A 22,658-nucleotide genomic window follows, 5' to 3' on the forward strand; every position below is an offset into this window, starting at 1 on the left:
TGTGCCCAGTAGACCAATATACATTCAGAAGAAAAAGTATTAAATCAAGTATTTGGGAAAGATTTCTGCAAATGAGCATAAAAATAACCTGCTATATTCAAATTAGCCAGTATTCAATAGAATTCATGTACCTAGATATATAGCTCTATTGCTTAAGACTCTTTGTCAATTGGGTTAATTATTCTTTAATGATCAGTAACAGAAAAAGAAGAAATCTATTAACCGTTACATATTAGACCAGTGCTTTTTAAGCTTTAATGTCTATAGAGTTCACCTAGGGATCTTGTTAAAATACATATTCTGATTCAGTTGGTGTGGGGTGGAGCCTACAACTGCATTCTTAGCAAGCTCTCATGTTACCATCATAGGAGTAATAAGGTGTTAGACCAAAGCCCCCAGTGTAATTCTGGTGCACTTTGGCAACTTTGCTTAAACAGATAGCTATGGGTGAATGGGTAGAGGCAGTCTGTATTGAGGACATGGCATTTGAGCTGAGGCATGAGTGGCAAGAAGGAACCACTCATGTGAAGATCTTGTGGAAGAGCATTCATGGCAGAGAAACATGCAGATGCAAATAACCTGAGATAGGACAAGCTTTGCCTAGACCATGGTGAGTGGGGACTGATAAGAGAGAAGACCTGAGAGAAATTGAAATGGGAAGACATCGGAGGGTTTTAAGGAAGGGAGTAATGTAATATTTACATTTTGAAGATCACTCTGGAGGCTGTGTGAGGAATGTATTGTGGGGAAGCCAAGGGAAGTAGGGAGCTGTGTGAAAAGGTTATTCCAGTTGTCCATGGTTACAGTGGAGCTGGAGAAAAGTAGATAAATTTTCTTTCTCTTACTTATAAATTGGATCCAGAAAACCTCAGCCAAGATAGAACAGATAAGAATTCAGCCCATGTTACAAACAAAAGATTGTCTTAAAAATGGATTTTCTCAGCACAGGCTTGCCTTATATGACAAAACATAGTTCACCTAAAAATGCAGGTCAAAGTACCTACACAAGAAGAAGTAATTTGGGAATTACTAAAAAAGCATTTTTCCAGAACAGTTCAGGGCCATTATGTGGAGATGGATTTGTATGATTGCCACCTCTAAATGGCCTGTACCATGATGGAGAGGGAAGTATTTGGAATTCTTACTCAGAGTTCTCAAATTGAACTCGTGTATCATTCAGGACAACCATGAGTTTGAACCTTGAGCTCTTAAAGATATGTATGATAGATACATAACTTTTATTGCAGAAAATTTTCAACCACATACAGAAATAGAAGAATATAGTGAACCCCTATATAGCCATAACCCAGCTTCAACAATGGTCACTCCGTGACCAATTTTGTTTCATTTATATTCTTCACTGCTCCCTTCACCCACCTGCCCTTGATTGGTTTATTTGGAAGCCCCCTTCTTCCACTGGTTTAATTTGAAGTAAATCCCAGACGTCTTTTTATGAATTTTTGAAGGAAGATACAGCACAGTTCTTAATCTTAAATATCCCTCCTTCCAGGAAAAAAAAAACTTGACTCCCGTGAAGGCAGAGGAACAAAAAAATCCTTTTGTTCACATCTTTCTGTTTCTCCTTGTGAAAATCAAGAAAAAAGTGGCTAGACTTGGAATTCTGTCCAATAAGGTTTTTAAGACTAGTAAGGGTCCATTTAGAGAAAATACAGAACTAGATTAGAACCCTAGAATATCATTGGATAGGAGAATCCTCCTAACTTTGTTTAGCTCCACCCTGTCCTTCCAAAAGAATTAGCTTGTGTATTTGATAGGTGGTTTAGAAAGGTTTCTAAGAACCTTGAATTCTAGATAAGAACTGGCTACTGTTAGTGGCAATCTGGAGGCCCCACAGAAGAAACTGAATTTGTAGGGTCAAGGCTCTAGCACTAGATAGCCCAAACTAAAAATGATTTCAACTGCTTTGTTAGAGTTACTATGCCTTTCTCTTTGAGCATTACCCAAGTAACTATTCCAAAGGGAACTCTGCTACATTTTTGAATCCAGACCAGTTGGCATTATTGAAACTATCCCATTTAACCCATAATGTAAGTCTCAGTCACCTCCCATCTGACTCCAAAACTCTGTTAATCCTAGATCCGAACACCACCTACCCATCATAAAATGCCTGGCTCATCAACCCCTAAAGGGGAGTACCTCAAAAAGTCTATGTATTCTCCCATTTTGAGAAATTGGTCTGGTTTGTTGTATCTTGGCACACATGAGCTAGGAGTATTCAACATAAATGATTTATGGAACATAAACTTTAATAATTATTTTAATGTAATGGGATCAGAAACCAAACCTAAAGACCCTGGACTTAGCATCTCATCTACAAAAGACCAATCCAAGGAGATTACCAAGACTGCCTGGCTATTATGTAATTATGTCATAACAATTCCAGTGTTCCTTTGAAGACTCAAAAGTACTATGTCCTATTTTGTCACTAAATATTAAAAGTTTTATTAGGAGAGATGTAATTGTTATTACATTCTTCATTTTTTAAAATTATATTTACTATTTTATCCTAGGATGAGCATGAAATGCTTTGTATTTTTTTATTGGACAAAAAGTACTATGGTAATCCAATAAATTTAGTGATGGTGTGTGGTGGGGGAGTGGTACCTTGTAGGGAAGTCTTTTCACATCTTATTATTTACTTTTCAAAAGAATTATGTCTACATGTCATCTTTGTAGATTACAATAATGAGAACAAAGTGAGAATGGCTTTTTGTTAAGGTGATCTAAATTGGGTGGTGAGATGCAATTTTTCAAGCTTTACTTTGTTCCTTTTGTACTGTTTATGTTAAGAAAAAGTGTTACAATTAAAGCACCATTATAAGGATGGGAAGAACGCTTTATGGAATCAGGTTTGAAACAAGTGAGTAAAGAACTTAGAAGACTAGGTTTGTAAGCAAATAAATTTTCATTTAAAGCAGAAACCTGATGTAACCTGAGGTCCAACTACGTTAAAGTGTTGTCTATAGTATTCCACATTAGGAAGTTGGTTTTTTTAAATTAGTGCTTGTTAACTCTAACATAAGCATTCACATGATGATAACTTCCTGACAAAAATATACAGCGAAGGTAAAAATCCATCCTGCATATTTCCTATTAAGACTTCCACAAAGACCATACAGATACTTCACATATTTTATTTAGACACTTAAATTACTTTGCATGTCACTGCACAGTCTCTATTTTATTCAACATCTAAAGTGAAACATATTGGAATAGAAATTAGATAAACAGGCATTCCTCACCTGACAATATCTTTGCAATTTTCAGAGAGAAGCTGTGTGAAACTTGTGAGAGGGAAAAACATCACTACTATTTCTATTGATCTTAATCACAAATTCGAAAAAAAAAATACACTCATTTCCATTTGTTAACTATAATCACTTTGTTATGACCCCCATTCACTCAGTATGCATGGATCAAGTGAGCCAATGAAGTGCTGACTTCTTAACTGCCCCCAATTTTGGACATTTATTTTTATTTAAGAGTATTTTGGGGAAAATCACACATTCTAATTTTCAAACAGATAGGGTGGCAGTTTTCTATTAGGCTACTAAAAACTTCCATTCATATCTTACGTAATGGGTAGATAACATGGCATGATTTTGTTACAGTCACATACATGAGTAGTTAGCGGAGGAGAAAGTGCCCTGTTCCTACACCAAGGGAAAAAATGTAAGGACTATACAGCTCATGAAGAATATTAACATTTTCTATCACAAAATATTGATGAAAGTGAAAATGTATCAGCCCACATCAGAGCTTAACATTTTAGTCAAAGTATTAAGATAAGAAAAACGCTTTTAGCTTCATATCCAGACTTATTTGATTATTTATAGGAGAGCATTAAAAGCATTTTTCTCCTCATTTATGGTTTGATTTAGTGTAGTGCCTCATCTGTTCCTATCTTAACAGTTTCTTGGTATAATGAATAATTATTAGAATATAATTACAAAGCATGACAGAATTCTATATAGATATTTGCAGAGATATTTCAGTGCAAAACCTCATTCACATGTCACCCAAATATATTTGTTGCCTTAATCTATACTGTGTAAAATTCAAACATTTTCATTTTTACTTAATTCTTAACTTTAACCAGAGGAGTTGAAATTAAGACATTTCCTTCTTATCTACTATAGTATTTAGAAAATACTTGTGTTCACTTTGTAACATCATTAGAACCCAATTAATCAACCATCTTCTAAGTAAATCAAATACTCTACTATAAAATTTCTTTCTCCCAAGTAGGATATAGATATCGAGTATTTGTTGTTGCTATTTTTATTCCCTAAGCCTTATGCAATATTTCAATGTTATGTTTTGTATACCGCTATAAAAAAAGCCCACCTTCCTTCCACCCACTACTACAATATAGTGTTATATGTTTCTAAGGAAATGAGTGGGCTCATTTGGGGATGATATGCTTTGAAAGAACAGATTTTCCAAGCCACTGATATGTCCTTAGAACTATAATAGCATAATGTACACTATAGTGGATTTAGTTATTTAAAAACATATTATCCCACTTCTCTGCTAAATGAAATTAACCATCACCTTTGATTTAGTTATGTCTCCAAGAGTTATAAATAGCATGCAATAAAGCATCTATTTTAGTCACAAGGTTTAATGTGAGAAAAGCAAATATATGCTTTTATATTTTATATACCTATGTACCATGCACTAGTTAAACTGTCTTTTTTTTAAATTCAATAGTCTTCCGCCTCTTTTTGTGGTTAAAAACAGTAGCTGAATTGCACATCTAATATAAGAGAAAATATTCTAATTGAATAACTTGTAAAATCTCTACCCCAACAAATTAATTCAGTGTCTAAGAAGCACTCTATTGAAAAGTAGTGGATTATGTCCTACAGTGTCTGCAATTGAAGTTTAAACAAACCGTCTGTTGCTATATTGAATACCAAAATGTGATGGAAAGGATTCAGGCCTCATAAATGGCTGGAGGAACTGTCATCTGCAGAACTCATTCATTCCATTATATTTGCTGGGTCGTAGCATGGTTCAAAATTTTGATTGGCCTTTAGTTATGGAAAAATAACAAAGTACTAATGCAGACACATAAAAACTCCTTTTAGGTGGAGATTCATTCATGGCTAGAAAAGAAAAAAAAGTTTATAATTGGTTCATAATTTATTTAAGACGTTGTATGCACACAGTTGTGAAAAATGGTTTAAATTGATATATATAAAACCAAAGGAAATGTACTGCACTTTTGTGGTACTCTTTTATATGTATATTCAATGAAAAGTTGTTTATCTGACTTTAGTCAAGGTATATGTTTCAAATGATTTTTAGCAGGAAAGAGGGAGGATTGAGTGGATTTCCTCCTTGGTGTCATATTTAGAGGTTCAATATGTCTAAACGTCTCTAAATATTTATTAACATAGATGTATCATCTGTGAACATACTTAAATATATTTTGAATTTGCTATCAGTATCTAGTCCCTTCAGATACCAGGTTTGATTTTTGTTGCTGCCCATTTGCAATTGAGAGAGAAGTAATGACTACTATTCTGTAGACCTTTTAGTTGGCAGGTCCTCACATTGATGCCACCTCTGGGGCACATGTGATTAGTAGCAGCAGTTGCTTCTCAGTCTTAAAGTTGAGCATCAAATCATTTCTGAAGGACAAATTTTAAATCATATGTTGACTTTCCTTTGCTGCTCATTTGGTTCTTGGGCCATCAAGTACCTTTTATGAGTTAATAATTAGTAGTAATTCTCAACTAATTAATGACCTAATAAACACAACATATGTCAAAGCTGAAATTATTTTGGGATTATTAAATGTTGGTCCCTTTCATTGATGATAGACAACCATTTATAAAAGATTGATGGCTTGATTGTTGTTAGAGAAGGGCGTCAGAGCTAAAAACTTCCTAATTTTTTTTGTTTACTCAAATATTTGAGCTTGTTCGACCAAAAGATAATTTTTAAAATGAATTATTTAACAGATGATTAATTTTATTAGCTATACATGTGCAGTATTTTATTAATTATAAATCTGCAATTTTAAAAGTTCTTCAGAAGGTTCTGCAGAATAATTGACTGACATTTGTATATTTATCTATTGTTCATCACAGTATACTTAAGCATTTTAAGACTTTTACTGAAGTATAATAAACATATAGAAAAAGTGCACATATAAGTATACAGCTAAATGAATTTTCCAAACTGAACACGCATATGCAACCATCACCCAGATGAAGAAACATCACATTATTAGTACCCTATAGTCCTCCTTATGCTCCCTGTCAGTCAGTACCCACCCTCAAGAATAACCACTTCCTGACTTTAATAATTGTAGATTAGTTTTACCTGCTTTTAGTACCTAAGCAGTTTTTAACATAACAAAACAAAGCTGTCATTTTCACAGTGTTAAAGTCAGATTCCGTGTGGTTTTGGAGCTGAGATTCTCAACCTTTTTTCTGTCCATTGCACCTGAAGGATATCATAGTTCACATCACTATCAATGGCTTACTATTAGAATCTCTTGGCAGTAGTGTAGGAGTGTATAATTAGGAAGAAAAAAACCCCAAGGCCATTCTGTTGTGTTAGCAGGGTTTCTCAACCTTGATGCTAATAACATTTTGGGCTGGATAATTCTTTGTTGTGGGGAACTATCCTGCACATTGTAAGATATTTAGTAGCATCCCTGGCCTTTACCCACCAGATGCCAATAGTACCTATCTGCCTGCTGTGAAAACCAAAAATGTCTCCAGACATTGCTAAATGTCCCTTAGGGGGAAAAATTGCCCTGGGTAGAGAACCACTGTGCTAGGGAAATATATATCCCCTGTTTTAACGTTTACCACTTTAAAAGTTAATAGGTCAATAATTAAAAGTTTTAGGAATGTAGCTTTCAGTCCTTTATAAGAAGAGAGTTTTATTAATCAGCCCATTGCTAATTACAATTAACAATGTATTGGGCTACTTAAAAAGATGCTAAGGCCCGTGTCACTGGTTATCTTGGAGGATGTTGTAGAAGATAGATATTAGAGTACATGACCTTTAAAGTGCTCTTCAGCCTCATTATAACTGTGGGATTTAAAGCTGGAGGATCTTACAATCTAGTGAGAAAGACAGACACAGCTCCTCTCTTTCAAAATCCTAAAAATTTATAATCTACAGTAATAAATACCACATTCAAGATTGCGAGACAAATTCTATTAAAACATGCCTCCTCTTCATCCTCCATTCCCCTCCATAATTGTCTATAACATTTTCTACCTGCTTTAGAAAAAATGAGTTTTTTTGAAATTGGAATGGAATCGGTTCAATAATTCCTAAGATATGCAAGGAAATAAAATTAGTATATTGCCAATGTTAATCATCTTCTTCTTTGGAGTAAAACTCATGCTAATTTATTATAGTTTACATAATCAATTATATTGCCCTATGTATGAAGAATTCCAAAGTTTCTTAATTCCTAGTATATTTCAGCAAGGGAAGCATGGAATAGTCTTAAAAGGAAAAAATAAACTCTAAGATTTTAGTTCATTTTGATATTTTACCACAATTTTTGAAGGCTGTCATATAGAAAATATATGTAAATTTGTAGTCCTAGAAGGACTAGAAATGCGCAAGTGAACTTACACGAGTCCATTTGTCTTCTGTTTTCTCAATCACAATAGTCTGTGTGTCACTACCTGGTGGTATATATTCATAGTCATCATACAGGAGGCCTAGGATTGGATATTGTGTCCTGTACCTATACAGAAAAAAAGTTAGTTACAAGCTGTACAAGAAAATAACTTTTATTCTTTTTTAGTCACTCTTAGTTTGATTCTCCTTATTAAGTTAACTTGGCTCTGAATGACTTTTAACTCTTTCTAAAAAGAAAATCCCCTCTCAATGTGCAAAGATTTACTACTATTATTTTCAAGAGAGCAAGAGGGAGGTACTTCTGCTCTGTCAATGATGGACCACTGGCAGAACAAGACAGTGATCCCAGAGAAGGGAAGCAAATGACATAAGCTCTACAAGTGCCTAGCTCACTCCATGGAGATTTTCTTGGTCACAGGATAGGGAAATGAAAGCCAAAACAGATCCCAGCAGTCTTACCAAGTTGAGGTGACAGAATTTCGAGTAAAGGTATGCCAGTGCAGCCAGAATTTGTGGGGCAGAATACCAGACAGAAGAGAGCTACGTAGATGGAGAGATGTCAGGAGACCTGCGGAGAGTTCCCCACAAGTCTTTGGGTGAGTACTGCTCAGTGTATGCATGTGAAAAAGTTACCGAGGCTGAGGAAAGAACCACTGGTAAGGAGCAATCTGGAAATCCCTGGAGCTCACATGGTGAAGGGAATAGTGTGTATTCCACTATAAAGAGTGGAAAGACTGCCCAATACAGGAAGCATCAGGCAGAGACTACTGAAGAGTATTGCCTTAGTAATGGGATGAAATTAGTTCTAGACTGCAGGTTGTTCTAACAGAGTTTAAAAGCAAGACATGAAAGTATTAAACTGTTTCCAAGTAGCTTAACTTAACTTCATGTCAGAACAAAACCCCAAAGTACTTAAGAGTAATACCAAAAAAAAATCCAGAACTCAAGTATGTAAAATCACAATATGTGGCATTCAATAAAAAATTAGTAGGCATGCAATGAAGCAAGAAGATATGACTAATAATGAAGACAAAAATAAACTAGTAGAAACAGATCAAGAAATTACAGAATAAAAAAAAGTAGGCAAGGGTGCATCTATTAGAAATATAAAAATTATATAAAATCTATACTCAAGAAGGTAGAGGAAAGCATGAACTTGATGAGAACAGTGGAGTATATAACGATCTACATTTGACTTCTAAAGATGAAAATTATATTGTATGGGATTAACAACAGATTAGGCACTTCTGAAGAAGATACTATTAAATTTGAAGACATCAAGAGAAATTATCCAAAATAAAGCACAAGACTGAAATAAATGTACAGAGTATGAGTTAGCGATAGAAAATATCAGGTGCCCTCATGTAGGTGTAATTGAAGTCTTACAGGATTGGCAGGAGACAAAAAATAATTGAAGAACTAATGACTAAACTGTTTCCAAATTTGATGAAAACTATAAACACAGAGATCCAAGAAGCTCAGTGAACCTCAAAGAAAAGAAAGATGAAGAAAAACAGAGGCAAACCATTATCAAATTGCTAAAAACCAGTGATAAAGAATCTTACAAACAGCCAGAGAAAAAGGAACATTACTTAAGGAGGAAAAAATCATGAGATTAACAGCAAACTTCTTATTAGAAGACAGTGGAATGACATCTTTAAAGTACTGAAAGAAAAAAACTATCAACTTAATATTCTATACACAGTAAAAATAGCTTTGAATAATGAAGGCAAAATTAAGACTGTTTTCAGACATAAAAAGTCAAGAGAAGTCTTCACCAGCAAAGCAGTAGGACAAGAAATGTTAAAGTCCTTCAGGAAGAGGGAAAATGATATCAGATGGAAATTTGGATCTAAGTAAAAGAAAAAATAGTACCAGGAATTATAAATATGTGGGTAAATTTAAAACATTGTTTTTCTTATTGTCAATATTTCTTTAAAAAATTATTGATTATTGACAGCAAAATAATAATGTATTTGGGGGTTTATAATATATGTAAAAGTAAATATATATGACAAAAATAGCAAAAAGATCATGAAGGGGAAATGGAAGTATACTATCATAAAGTTTGTATGCTACATGTGATGAAGTATAATATTACTTGAAGGTAGACTGGATAAGATAAAGAAGAATACTGTAAGCCTTATAGCAATCATAAAGAAGGAATATACCTAATAAGCTAATAAAATAGATAAAATGCAATAATGAAAAATGATCAACTAATCTAAAAGGAAAAAAGAAAAGAGGAAAAGGAGAACAAAGACAATATGGGACAAAGAGAAAACAAATAGCAAGCTGGTAAATTTAAACTCAACCATGTAGATAATCACATTAAATACAACTGGTCTAAACACTCCAATTAAAAGGCAAAGATTGTTACACTGGATAAAAACACAAGTCCCAACTATATATGCTATTTATTTAAAAAACAACTTTAGATATAAATTAATAGATTAAACTAAAAGAATGGAAACATATATGTCATCCAATCTGTAATCAAAAGACAGCTAGAGTACTTATATTAATATCAGATGAAGTAACCTTTGGAATATTAAGCATTTGTAGAGATAAAATGGATCATTTAAATGATAAAAGAGTCAACTCATTAACAAGATGTAACAATCCTTAGTGTTTATTCATCAATAGAACATGACAGTCCTATATGTTCATGCACCTCCTATCAGAAATTCAAAATACATGAAGCAAAAAAACTGATAGAATGAAAGAAGAAATAAACAAACTCACAGTTATAGTTGGAGATTTTGGCATGCCTTCCAAGATAATTGATATTATAAGTAGACAGAAAATCAGTAAAGATATAGAAGACATGAACAACATTACTAACCAAATTGAGCTAAATGACATTTATAAAATGCTACACCCATCAACAACAGAATTCACATATTTTTTAAGGCACATGGAACATTTACAAAGAGAGCCCATATTCTGGGCCACAAAACAAGTCTCAATAAATTTAAAAACATTATAATCAATACAAAGTATGTTCTCTGACCATAATGGCAATAAATTAGGAATCAATAACATATGTAGAAAAATCTCTGAGATTTGGAAACTAGAAAATACAATTCTAAATAACCCATGGATCAAAGAACAAATGAAAAGGGAAATTAAAAAATATTTTGAACTGAATGCAAAATGAAAACACAACTTATCAAATTTGAGGGATGCAGCTAAAGCAGGGCTTAAGTGGAAATTTATAGCTTTAAAAGCTTGTATTAAAAATGGTCTAAAATCAATGACCTGTGTTTCCAGGTTAGAAATTAGGAAAAAAGAGAAAATTAACTGGAAAATAAACATAAGAAAGAAAGACGAGAGAAGAAATCAATGAAATGGAAAATAGTAGAGAAAAAGCAAAGCAAAAACTGGTTCCTCAAGAATATCACTAAAATTGATATAGCTCTAACCAGACTGATTAGCAAAGAAAGAACATACAATTTACTAATATCAAGAAAGAGAAGATATCACCTCACACTTGTAGAATGGCTATTATCAAAAAGACAAGAAATAACAAATGTTGGTGAGGATGTGCAGAAAAGGGAACTCTTGTGCACTGTGGGTAGGAATGTAAAGTGGTGCAGTCACTATGGAAAACAGTATGGAGGTTCCTCAAAGAATTAAAAATAGAACTATCATATAATCAGGAGTTCCATTTCTGAGTGTTTATCAGAAGGAAATGAAAACACTAACTCGAAAAGGTATCAGCAACCCTATATTCACTGCAACATTATTTACAGTAGGCAACACATGAAAACAACCTAAGTGTCCATCAGTGTATGAATGGATAAAGAAAACGAATGTGTTTTATCACACACACACACACACATGTATATATACACATACACACACACACTCTCACCCAATGGAATATTATTCAGCCATAAAAATGAAGGAAATCTGCCATTTGCAACAACATGGATGGACCTTGAGGGCATTATGCAAAGTGAAATAATTCAGACAGAGAAAGACAAATGCCATATGATCTCACTTAAATGTGAAATTGAAAACAAAAACTCATATATACAGAGAATAGATGGCTAGTTGTCAGAGGTGGGGGCTAGGGGGTGGAAAAAATGGGTGAAGGTGGTCAAAAGGTACAAATTTCTCGTTATAAAATAAATAAGTCTAGGGGATATATTGTACAGCATGGTGACTATAGTTAATAATTACTCTATTAAATTTGAAAGTTGCTAAATGAGTAAATCTTAAAAGTTCTTGGGGCTAGCCCTGTGGCATAGTGGTTAAGTTTGCATGCTCTAATTTGGTGGCCTGGGGTTTGCAGGTTCAGATCCCAGGCACAGACCTATGCACTGCTCATCAAGCCATGCTGTGGCGTCATCCCATATACAAAATAGAGGAAGATGGGCACCAATGTTAGCTGAAGGCTCATCTTCCTCAGCAAAAAGAAGAAGATTGGTAACAGATCTTAGCTCAGGGCCAATCTTCCTCACCACTACCAACAACAACAAAAATTTCTTATCACAAGGAAAAAAATTGTAACTGTATAGTGATGGATGCTAACTAGACTTACCGTGGTGATCATCTCACAATATATACATATATCAAATCATTACATTGTACACTTGAAACTAATATAATGTTATATGTCAATTATATCTCAATAAAAAAATTTAAAAGAGATTCTTTGTTTTGAAAGCATAAAAAAAAGCCCTTGTGTTGAAATCGTAATAAAGGAATATTATGACAATTTTATGCCAAAAAACTCAACAATTTAGATGAAATGCACAAATTCCTTGAGAGACACAAACTATAAGACAGGAATATCCACTCTTGCCACTTCCATTTCACATTGTACTGGAGGTTTTGGAGAAATTAGACAATGAAAATAAATAAACTGGATCCAAATTGGAAATGAAGTAAAAAACTATCTCTATTTGAAAATGACATGATCTTGTATATAGAAATTTTTAAGTAATCCAATAAAACCATTAGAACTAATAAATGAGCTCAGCAAGGTTAAAGAATACAAAATCAATACACAAAAATCAATTTTAACCCTATACACTTGCAATGAGCAATCTGAAAATAAAATTAAGGAAACAATTCTATTTACAATAACATCAAAAGAATATAATACTTAGAAACAAATTTTAAAAAAGAAATGTAAGACTTGTGCAATGAAAACTACAAAGTACTGCTTTAAAAAATTAAAGAGGATCTGCATGGAAAAGGAACACGTGCTCATGGATTAGAAGACAATATTGCTAATATGGCAATAATACCCAAAGTTTTCTACATATTCCAAAAATTCCTACAAAGATCTCAATAGGATTTTTTTATAGAAATTCATAAACTCATGCTAAAAGTCATATGGAAAAGCAAAGGACCAAAAATCGCCAAAGCAGTCTTGGAAAGAAGAACAGTTTGAAGACTCACTCCTTATTTCAAAACTTAACAAAAAAGCTACAGTAATCAAGACAGTGTGGTACTGGCATAAAGACAGACAAATAGATCAATGGAGTAAAATTGAAAGTCTATAAATTTATCCTTACATTTACGGTCGTTTGATTATCAACAAGGATCCCAAGTCAATTTAATCGGGGAAAGAATAGTATATTACACAAATGATGCTAGGACAATTGGATATCCCTATGCACAAGAATGAACTCGGAACCCTACTTCACACTATATAAAAATTAACTCAAAATGGATCATAGATCTACACGTAATAGATAAAATTATAAAACTCTTGAAAGAAAACATAGGTGTAAGTCTTCACGATCTTGAATTAGGTAATGGTTTCTTACATATGATACCAAAAGCACAAGTAAGAAAAGAAAAAATAAATGCATTGGATTTCCTCAAAATTAAAAACTTGTGCTGCAAATGATACTAGCAAGATAGTGAAAAGGCAACCCATGAGATGGAAGAAAACGTTTGCAAGTCATATCTGTGATAAGGGACTTGTATCCAGAATATGCAAATATCTCTTGCAATTCAAGAATAAAAGAAAATAATCCAATTTAAAAATGGAGAAAGAATTTGAATAGTTATTTCTCCAAAGAAGGTATACAAATGGCCAATAAGCTCAAGAATAAATACTAATCAACATTAATTATTAGAGAAATACAAATCAAAACCACAATGAGATACCACTTCCCACCCCTTAGGGTGGCTATAATCCAAGAGATGGGCAATAACAAGTGTTGCAGAGGATGGAAAGAAGTTGGAACCCTCATACACTGCTGGTGGGAATGTAAAATGGTGCAGCTTCTTTGGAAAACAGTTCAAAAACACTTTTTGAAAACTTTTAACAAAAAGTTACACATACAGTTACCATGTGACCCAGCAATTCCACTCCAAGGTATAACCTCAAAAGAAATGAACACATATGTCCACACAAATTTGTACACAGATATTCACAATAGCAGTATGCATAATAGCCAAAAATTGAAAACAGCCTAAATGTCCATCAATTAATGAATGGATGAATAAAATGCTGTATATCCATAAAATGGAATATTATTTAGTAAGAAAAAGCAGTAAAGTACTGACACATGCTGAAACATAGAAACATGGATGAATCTTGAAATCATGCAAAGTGAAAGAATCCAGTCACAAAAGACCACATTATGTATTATTACGTTTATATGAAATAAACAATCTAGACTTTTGCTGGAGCTATTCATAAAGAGTCACTTTCTATTTGGTTTTGCTAAATTTCTAGGATGTAAACTGTAGTCACGTTGCTACTGTGAGGGGAGATCCTGCCTAAGAATGACATCTATAGCAGAACCAAGAGATAGAGAAAGACAGATTTCTGAAGACATATTTTGAGCACACAAATGCATCTGGACACTGAGTGATCCCAATTAAGTGAATTAACTAATTCCCAGTCAGTTGGGTTTCTAGCATGTGCAACTGAAAGAGTCCTGACTAACATGGTTGATTAAACAACTGATTATTTGCTTTGCACTTTCATTGTATTTAATATATTGTAAATACAGGAAAGGTCTGCTACAGAATTTTATTGACCATAGTAGCTATGTCTTTTTGTGAATATTCATTCTTCAATAGAATTATGGGCCTGCAGAAAACACCAAACTTTGTCTAGGGGTATATATATCAATTAAACATGCTGTAACTTGTATAATAACCAAAGTCATATTCAAATTTCATTTAAAAATACATTACTTTTTAGTGGTAATAGTAGTCCTTCCACCACTGGAGTGTTGGTTATGAGATGAATATATTTCTTGTCTCAACTTCGACAGTTCCTTACAAATAAAAGACAATATAATCATTTGAAATCAGTAGAAACATTAGGTAAGAAGTATGTTCGATCATTTAACAAGGCTACTAAGAATAATTACCTTTTTCTTTTCTTTTTAGCCTTGAAATAAGAATGTTCTAATCCCACTTGTTGAATACCATATATTCTTGCTTCATGGTACCTAATAAGTTACATTATATGACTGTGCAGGAATCCACTAACTGGTATAGGATTTCTATATTTGAGGGATAACATGAGATTGAATGGGCATGGTTCTCAAGATGAAGATATGAAAGATTTTGTTCTAAAATGCTTAAAAGTATAGCCATTAGCAGAAAAGTATTGAAACTTCAATATGGAAGCAGGTATTATTTCCTAACAGAAAGTCCATCACTGCAGGTTACAAGTACCATTTGTTCAATAACAGCAATACAATGTTAAGCACCATTTTTGGTGGTTCTTTCCTTCGGTACCTATTTTATAAGATCTTGGGCTACATGCTACAGGTAGAGAGGACTATAACACAGCCTCTTGCTGAAGCAGCTAATAATCTAGTAAGGAGCTCACAGTCTTATTGAGAGTTTCACTCCTAATGAAGTATAAAATCAGTCTTAAAAATATTAAATGCACAATAGAACTTATTTTTTGCTTCAATTCTAGCTTTCATTTGAATTATTTCTCCTGAAATATGAATATTTTACTTTTTCCCAGGCACTTATATTCTACTTCTTGAATAAAGTGAGTCCTGGAAATGTGTCTTTTTCTAGTTCATAGGAAGCATTTGTCCTACAGGACTGAGTTGTATTGTTCCTCTCCACCCCTACTCCTTCCTTTCTTACCTCTGACTGACGCTTTATAAGAGCATCCTTCTCTTCCAGCAAGCTTGTCAGTTCATGAAGCTTGAACTGGAAGTCACTGAAACTTCCTTCTCTTCTTGAAACATCTTTTTGGTACTGATTTAATTGAGTCTAAGTATTTAAAAAGAAATAAGAATTTCTCATTTACAAAATGAGTAACTGAGTTCCAGAGAGGTGAAGTGACATAAAGTCATACAGCTAGTTATGAAATGAAGAGCAAAATACTAATAGTTATAAACATTTATAGAGTTTTATGAATGTAAAATATAACTGAAATGCCAATTAGGAATTTCTCATTTTTTTTAAAAGTGCCTTTACTATTTATTTAGGGCTTGGCATTACCTAAGTAACAGTCCTAGGCCACAAGAATTAAAATAAAGCTAAGAAAACAGGCACTTTAGACTCCTTCAAATACTAATTAAGGAAAACAATAATAGTAACTAATATTTTATCGAGATTTGCAGTTCACAAAATATTCCTCCTGCATGGCTTATCTCAGTCCTCACAGCAGCCCTGTGAAAAAAGTATTATAATCCTTATTTACAAAACAGGTAAATGAAATCCAGAGAGGTCAAATAACACAAAGTCACACAGCTAATAAACAACATAGTTGCAACTCCAAAACAGGTCTTCTGACTCCAATTTCTGTTCGTTTTCCTCTTTACTGCATTATGTGTGCATAGATGACTGTTGGGTTAAAGTGTTATTGGTAATGTTGGGATGGAAGAGAAACCAGTGGAGGAAATCTGCTAGAAAAATCAGTAGGCTTTTGAACAAATTATATTTTGTTTCATTTTGATTTTTGGTAGAGAGTGTACAGTGATATTTGGAGAGAAAAATCTGTGGTCAGTTTTTCCATTAAAATGTTTAAGTATCTTTAACTACATTTAAGAACCAGTAAATTAAGAATTTGTCTATTTGACCCAGAATTACAAGATAAGGCAATGTATACTTATTCTCACAAATATCACTCTAATTTTGATGCCAATTACAGGTATATAATTCAACACCATTTTTACCCTTGTGCTTGACAAAGTTCTTGCTATGTATCATCTCTCAAAGTCAAGTGAGTATTTTTATGAATCCACCTGTGGCTTTGCTGGAATCTCTTGCCTGCATAAGCATACTTTAGGCAAGATCATAAAGGGTTTCTCCTGCCACAAAAAAATAAATAAAAGTTAAATACCAAAACCCTGAACTTAATGTCTTCCTTTGCTTTCCTAGAAAAGATTAAGCTAAATTAGAAAACAATTTAACAATAGTTTATACACACTGATATATATGTATTTAAACAAAAGGTTCTGTGGTATATTCCTAAAACTCTACCTTCAGTTGATTTTTCTTTGTAGCTTTGAACTTGAAATCATAATTATCCTATTAGAAAGTTTGTGCTGACCTGTGCATTTATGCAGTGTGGGATCAACATACCCTTAGCTTGGAGATCTCTCTATCTTTCTCCGTTCTTAAATTTTTTACCATCTCCATATAATGGTTGCCAATCTCATCCATTTTAACCTGCAGCATCGGGCCTGTGCAAGTCTCAGAAACCTACACAAGACAAAATAACTTTCTGTAATTGGATTGTTATGAAAGAAATACATATTATATTACAAGACATTATTAGGTGAAAACCACATGATTAAATGAGACATTGAAATAACAAGAGAGATTTTTAGGAATTTCATTATGCAGCTCAAACGGCAGTGAAATAAGACCTAATTGCATCTGAGATCATCAGAAAGCAGTCAAAGCAGTCTGTTTTCTCAAGGTGAATAGGATATATATATGGCCAAGGCTAGGGTTACAATAGTATAACCAAGGCAATAACATATTTAAAACAAAATTTTAATACCTGTGTTCTAAGATTTTTATTCTCTTGCTCTAAATTACGCTTACAGTATTCCAGTTCTTTTAGTCTATATTCCATATCTGATAGTGTGTGTCGAAGAGAGAGATTGCTTTCTTCCAATGCTTGGCATTTTGAGGTTGAGTCTTGAAGTCCTTGCTGTAAGAAGACACAAATAAATAAGACAAATGGATTCTACTTTTTGGGTAAGAGTGCTCTTTTCGTTGATTAATTAGTGAAATAAAGCAGATATTTTTCTATGCCCAGTTTTCTTATATATTTACCCTTAAATGGTAAGTTAAATCAGCCATGAAAGTTATTAGATTCTTGCTCCTAGTCTGACTTGCCTATCTTGAGTGAGAAGGAATCAAGACTAGATGAATTTTCCGTGTACTAATTTAGCAATCTGATTCTTGCAACTCTTTGACCATACTGTATCCTGCCCTTTAGTAGGCACAAAAATGACCACATGCCAGATTATTTATGTGACAACTGGAAACAGAAAAAATTGAAGACCTTCATGGGAGTGAAGATTAGGAAGGGATCAGCCTTAGAGACTCATTACAATTTCCTAGGAATTGTCTCTGCTCAGACATCTGGAGAACACTTCTAGAGTTTGTTCATTCATTTATTCATTGCACAAATGTGTTAAGATCTACAAAAACCTTTTCATCAACACGTTAGTAGATTAAATAAATGAGTGAACTTAGATTTCCAATACTTATACAATTCTTGTCACCCAACAATACAGATAATTGTGGACCGTATATACTTTATATCTAAAATACATAAGTTTATCTGTTTTTTTGAGAGAGCTTTCAGTCGTTGGAAACACTCAAAGCCACTCATTTCTCATATGAACAAATTGGTCCATCATATTTTAATTCTGTCTGGATTGTATCTCATAACTCCAATGTGCCATGTGCATATGAAAAGCTAACAATCTAGTTTATCATCAATGAAAATATCAGCTTACTTGCTGCTGGCGGTTGTTTGTTCTCACTGATGCCAAGAGTTCTTCATACTCTTTTATTTGAGTTTCTTTGAATGCCAGGTCTTTCTCAAGTTTTATCTTGTCATTTTCAAGTGACTAGAAGCAAAATTATTTGTTATGACTCAGAATTACAGAAATTTGTCAACAGTCACATAATACAAAGACTTGTTTACATTGGAAGGTTTAAATACACACTTGGTTTCATTTATAGTTGGTTAATAAAACAGAATTCTTAAAAGTTAAGCAAAATGTGGACTACAAAAGGACTGAAACTTTAAAAACCCGCACTGAAAGAGACATTTTGATGTATTGACTAATTCTAAGGGCAATGAGGCAGAACTTTCTGAATTATTTTAACGATTTCCCCCAATCTACAAAGACTCCTTGTTAATGCCAGCAGGTCGTGAATTTTCAAATTAGAGTCTAAATGTGTTCGTCAGAACCCAGAAACAAACAAAAAAACCACTCCAAAGTCCTCAAGGAGTTATTCATTATATGGAAAGTATTCTGAATGCATCTAGCTGATGGCACCAAGAACATCAATTAAAATAGAAAGGGTTAAGTGCTTGGAGAAAGAAGTTTTCTTGTATTCAAAGAAACTCAAAGTATGCTTTATTATTACAGAAAAGGGAGAAATTCCCATTCAATGAGTCATATTATTCCAATTTTACAAGCTACTCCCTGGCTTTAAGCATTGAATTACCTTAGTGGTAAACTAAATAATAAAAACACACTCAACTTTCTTTCACTTTTCCATTGGACAGCTCTTTTCTCCTCTCTCAACCCCAATTAACTTTTTCAAGATAGTAACTATGTCTGAGTGAGCATAACATTGTTGTTTTGTATTAAATTTTAAAAATGTAGACTGAATGGCTTGATTTCTACATTACAAAGCTAGGAACTAGAAAGTCTTTGGAAAGAAAAATCAAAATAAATGTTACTGTCAAGTCATTTTGAAGATGTCCAAGCTCCTCCCGTATGTTGCTGAATGTGGACAGCACTAGCCGGAGTGATTTATCAGACATACCCCTCATCTGGAGGAAAAAAATGATTGATGATTTATTTTACTAACATTTAAAAACAGGCAATATAAATGATAGTAATCTTATTTTTCTGTTCCTGCAAGCAAACTTATGAACAGCTTTATTTTTGATATGGCAGTATTAGAATAGTGATACAGGGGCATTTTGTGAATAATATGCATAAGTAATCCAAGCAATATTCCTGAAGAGATCATAGCTATGTGATTAGAACAAGGGTCTATTATTTTTCCCATAATGAAGTATCATCTTTCTCACAAGACAGAAATCTATGAGCAAATTCTCAAATTTACTTTTTACTTTTATTTAAAGATTAGAAAAAGTGAGGCAGTCAACCTTCAAATAATAAGATGCACCTCCATATGAATGCTGCCAAATGCACAGATTTTGGCTGAGGTGAGAAGAATATAATACAAATTAAGTTTAACCTTGAAGTATAGAAACATCTCAAATTTTAAAGAGGAGGGAGAAAAGCCCTTTCACTAGATTAAACTCATTTCTTCAAATAAAAATGGTTTAAAAAGCAGGCAACTTCCATTTCTGGAAAGATGGAGTAGAAATACTTTTCCCTATTCCTCCTGGTAGGTATAACTAAAAGCCTGGAATGTTATGTATAAACCAAACATTAAAAGACTCTGAAAGATGAAAAGAAGGAGGAAGTCTGGTTAGGAATATTGAGATCTGAAGAATGACACAGAAGTGAATTCCTGGGTTTTCTTTTTGCTTCATATATCACAGACTGGTGTTGGGGAACTAGTAACCCAGAAACAACAATGGATACAGATAACAAAAGTCCTTAGAAAAGCCTGCTCTCTCTAACCAAAGGACCATGAAAATTGCAGCCTAGTAAGGCAAAGAACTTTTTTTTTTTTGAGGAAGATTGGCCCTGAGCTAACATCCGCTGCCCATCCTCCTCTTTTTGCTGAGGAAGATTGGCCTTGAGCTAACGTCTGTGCCCATCTTCCTCTACTTCATATGTGGGATGCCTGCCACAGCATTGCTTGATAAGTGGTGCTAGGTCTGCACCCAGGATCCGAACTGGTGAACCCTGGGCCGCTGAAGCAGAGCAAGCAAACTTAACCACTATGCAACCAGGCCAGCCCCAAGGCAAAGAACTTTTAAATAATAACCACTCTACTCCAGCACCACAGAAAAGAAACCTACAACTCTACTCCCATCCAAACCATCAAAGACCAAGAAAGGAGGCTAGACTTTCCTCCTCACCAGGCTCTAAAAGTTATACCAACACCATTCACCAGGTTGGTGTTAGAGAAAGCAGGGTAGAGAAGTGGGACTTTCATCCCTTCTTGGCAAAAATGAGACCCCAAGTACTGTGGTGTCAGTTGAGACTAGGAGGGGAGCCTAGGCTTTCACCTTATCCAGCACTATTGAAATACTGCTTCACCTCCTTGCTGAGGTGATGTTAGAGGATTCTTACTGGAAAGTCAGGACTTCCATCACTGCCCAATGGAAATGAGGCCATTCACCTTGCAGTGTCAGTGGAAGCCAAGTGGGGAACAGTAATGAAGCACTCTTCCCCATCCAAACCAAGGTGGTATCACTGGGGGCCTGCTAGAGAGCCATAGTTCCTACACATGCCCAGGAGGAATAAGGAACACCTCCCCTGATTAGTATTAATAGAGGCTGAGTGGGGAACCTGGACTTCCACCTCCAGTTGGCAATAACAGCAGTGCCCCCACTCCCCCTGTTGTTTCAGTATCAGAGGGGTCCTGCTAAAGCAGAAGATGTGAATAAGAGCCAGAGTCATAACATAATACTCAGATGTCCAGATTCCAATAAAAAAAACACTTGTCATTCCAAGGACCAGGAATATCTCAACTTGATAAGAAAAAACAATTAATAGATGCCAACATCAAAATAACGGAAATGTTAGAATTGTCTGACAAGGATTTTAAAGCAGCCATCATAAAAATGCCTCAACAAGAAATTACAAACTTAAAACAAATGAAAAATAGAGAGTCTCAGCAACAAAACAGAAAATCTCAAGAAACTAAATGGAAATTTTGGAACTGAAAGCTCAATAACTAAAGAATAAAAACCAAAAAACCTCAATGGATGGACTCAAAAGCAGAATGGAAAGGACAGAGCAAAGAATCAGTGACCTTGAAGACAGAACAATAGAAAGCATTCAATCTGAACATCAGAGATAAAATAGACTGGAAAAAAATTGAACAGAGCCTCAGAGACCTGTGGGAGTGTAACACATATCTAACATTTATGTCATCAGAGTCCTAGAAGGGAAGAAGATGGAGATGAAAAAGTATTTGAAGAAATAATGCCTGAAAACTTTCCCAAATTAACAAAAACCATAGATATACAGATTCAAGAAGTTGAGCAAACCCCCAATAGGATGAACCCAAAGAAATCCATGTCTAGACAAATCAAACTTCTGAAAACTAAAGATAAATTTAAAATCTTGAAAGCAGCAAGAGAAACCTTAACTATGGGGAATGACAATTCAAACGACAGCAGATTTCTCATCAGAAACCATAGAGACCAGAAGGAAGTGGCACAACATTTTTAAGCACTGAAAGAAAAGAATTGTCAACTGCAAATTCTGTATCCAATGAAAATATCTTTTAGGAATGAAGGGGAAGTCACAACATTTTCAGACGAAGAAAAATGAAAACAATTTGTCACTAGCAGACCTACCTTAAAAAAATGGCTGAAGGAAGTTCTCTGAAGAGAAAGAAAATGATAAAAGAAGGAATTTAAAAGATCAAGAAATGATATGGTAAGCAAAAATATGGGTAAATAGGTTTTTTCTTCTCCTTTTGCATTTTCTAAATTATATTTGAGGCCTGAAGCAAAAAATTATAACACTGTCTGATGTGTCTCTCAATGTATGTAGAGGACCTATTTAAGAAAATTATATTATAAATGTGGAGGGTATAGAGAGAGAAAGGAAGAAAAATTTTCTGCAGTTCGCTGAAATTGATAAAATACTGATACCAGTACACTGGGACAAGTTATGGCTATATATAATGTAATACTTAGAGCAAGC

At 34.0% G+C, this 22,658-nt stretch overlaps 1 protein-coding gene across 4 annotated transcripts in view; it reads right to left on the minus strand.

Moving 5' to 3' along the window:
* Nucleotides 1-3,139: 3,139 nt before the first annotated feature.
* POF1B (POF1B actin binding protein) overlaps nt 3,140-22,658 on the minus strand; it is a 75,658-nt gene continuing 56,139 nt past the window's right edge. For 2 of the 4 annotated variants that reach the window (XM_008526814.2, XM_070603978.1), the window contains exons 10-17: nt 19,535-19,627; nt 18,576-18,689; nt 17,606-17,758; nt 17,182-17,301; nt 15,736-15,864; nt 14,818-14,900; nt 7,636-7,750; nt 3,140-5,132 (exon numbers count right to left, since the gene is read on the minus strand). In XM_008526814.2, coding sequence (XP_008525036.1) covers nt 5,127-5,132; nt 7,636-7,750; nt 14,818-14,900; nt 15,736-15,864; nt 17,182-17,301; nt 17,606-17,758; nt 18,576-18,689; nt 19,535-19,627 — 813 coding nt within the window. In that variant the 3' untranslated portion in view covers nt 3,140-5,126. Of the gene's footprint in view, nt 5,133-7,596; nt 7,751-14,817; nt 14,901-15,735; nt 15,865-17,181; nt 17,302-17,605; nt 17,759-18,575; nt 18,690-19,534; nt 19,628-22,658 lie in introns of those variants that run through there. The other 2 variants (XM_008526812.2, XM_008526813.2) reach the window with 1 other exon arrangement.

The sequence above is a fragment of the Equus przewalskii genome, chromosome X (genome assembly GCF_037783145.1).
Source record: "Equus przewalskii isolate Varuska chromosome X, EquPr2, whole genome shotgun sequence".
Classification (NCBI taxonomy): domain Eukaryota; kingdom Metazoa; phylum Chordata; class Mammalia; order Perissodactyla; family Equidae; genus Equus; species Equus przewalskii.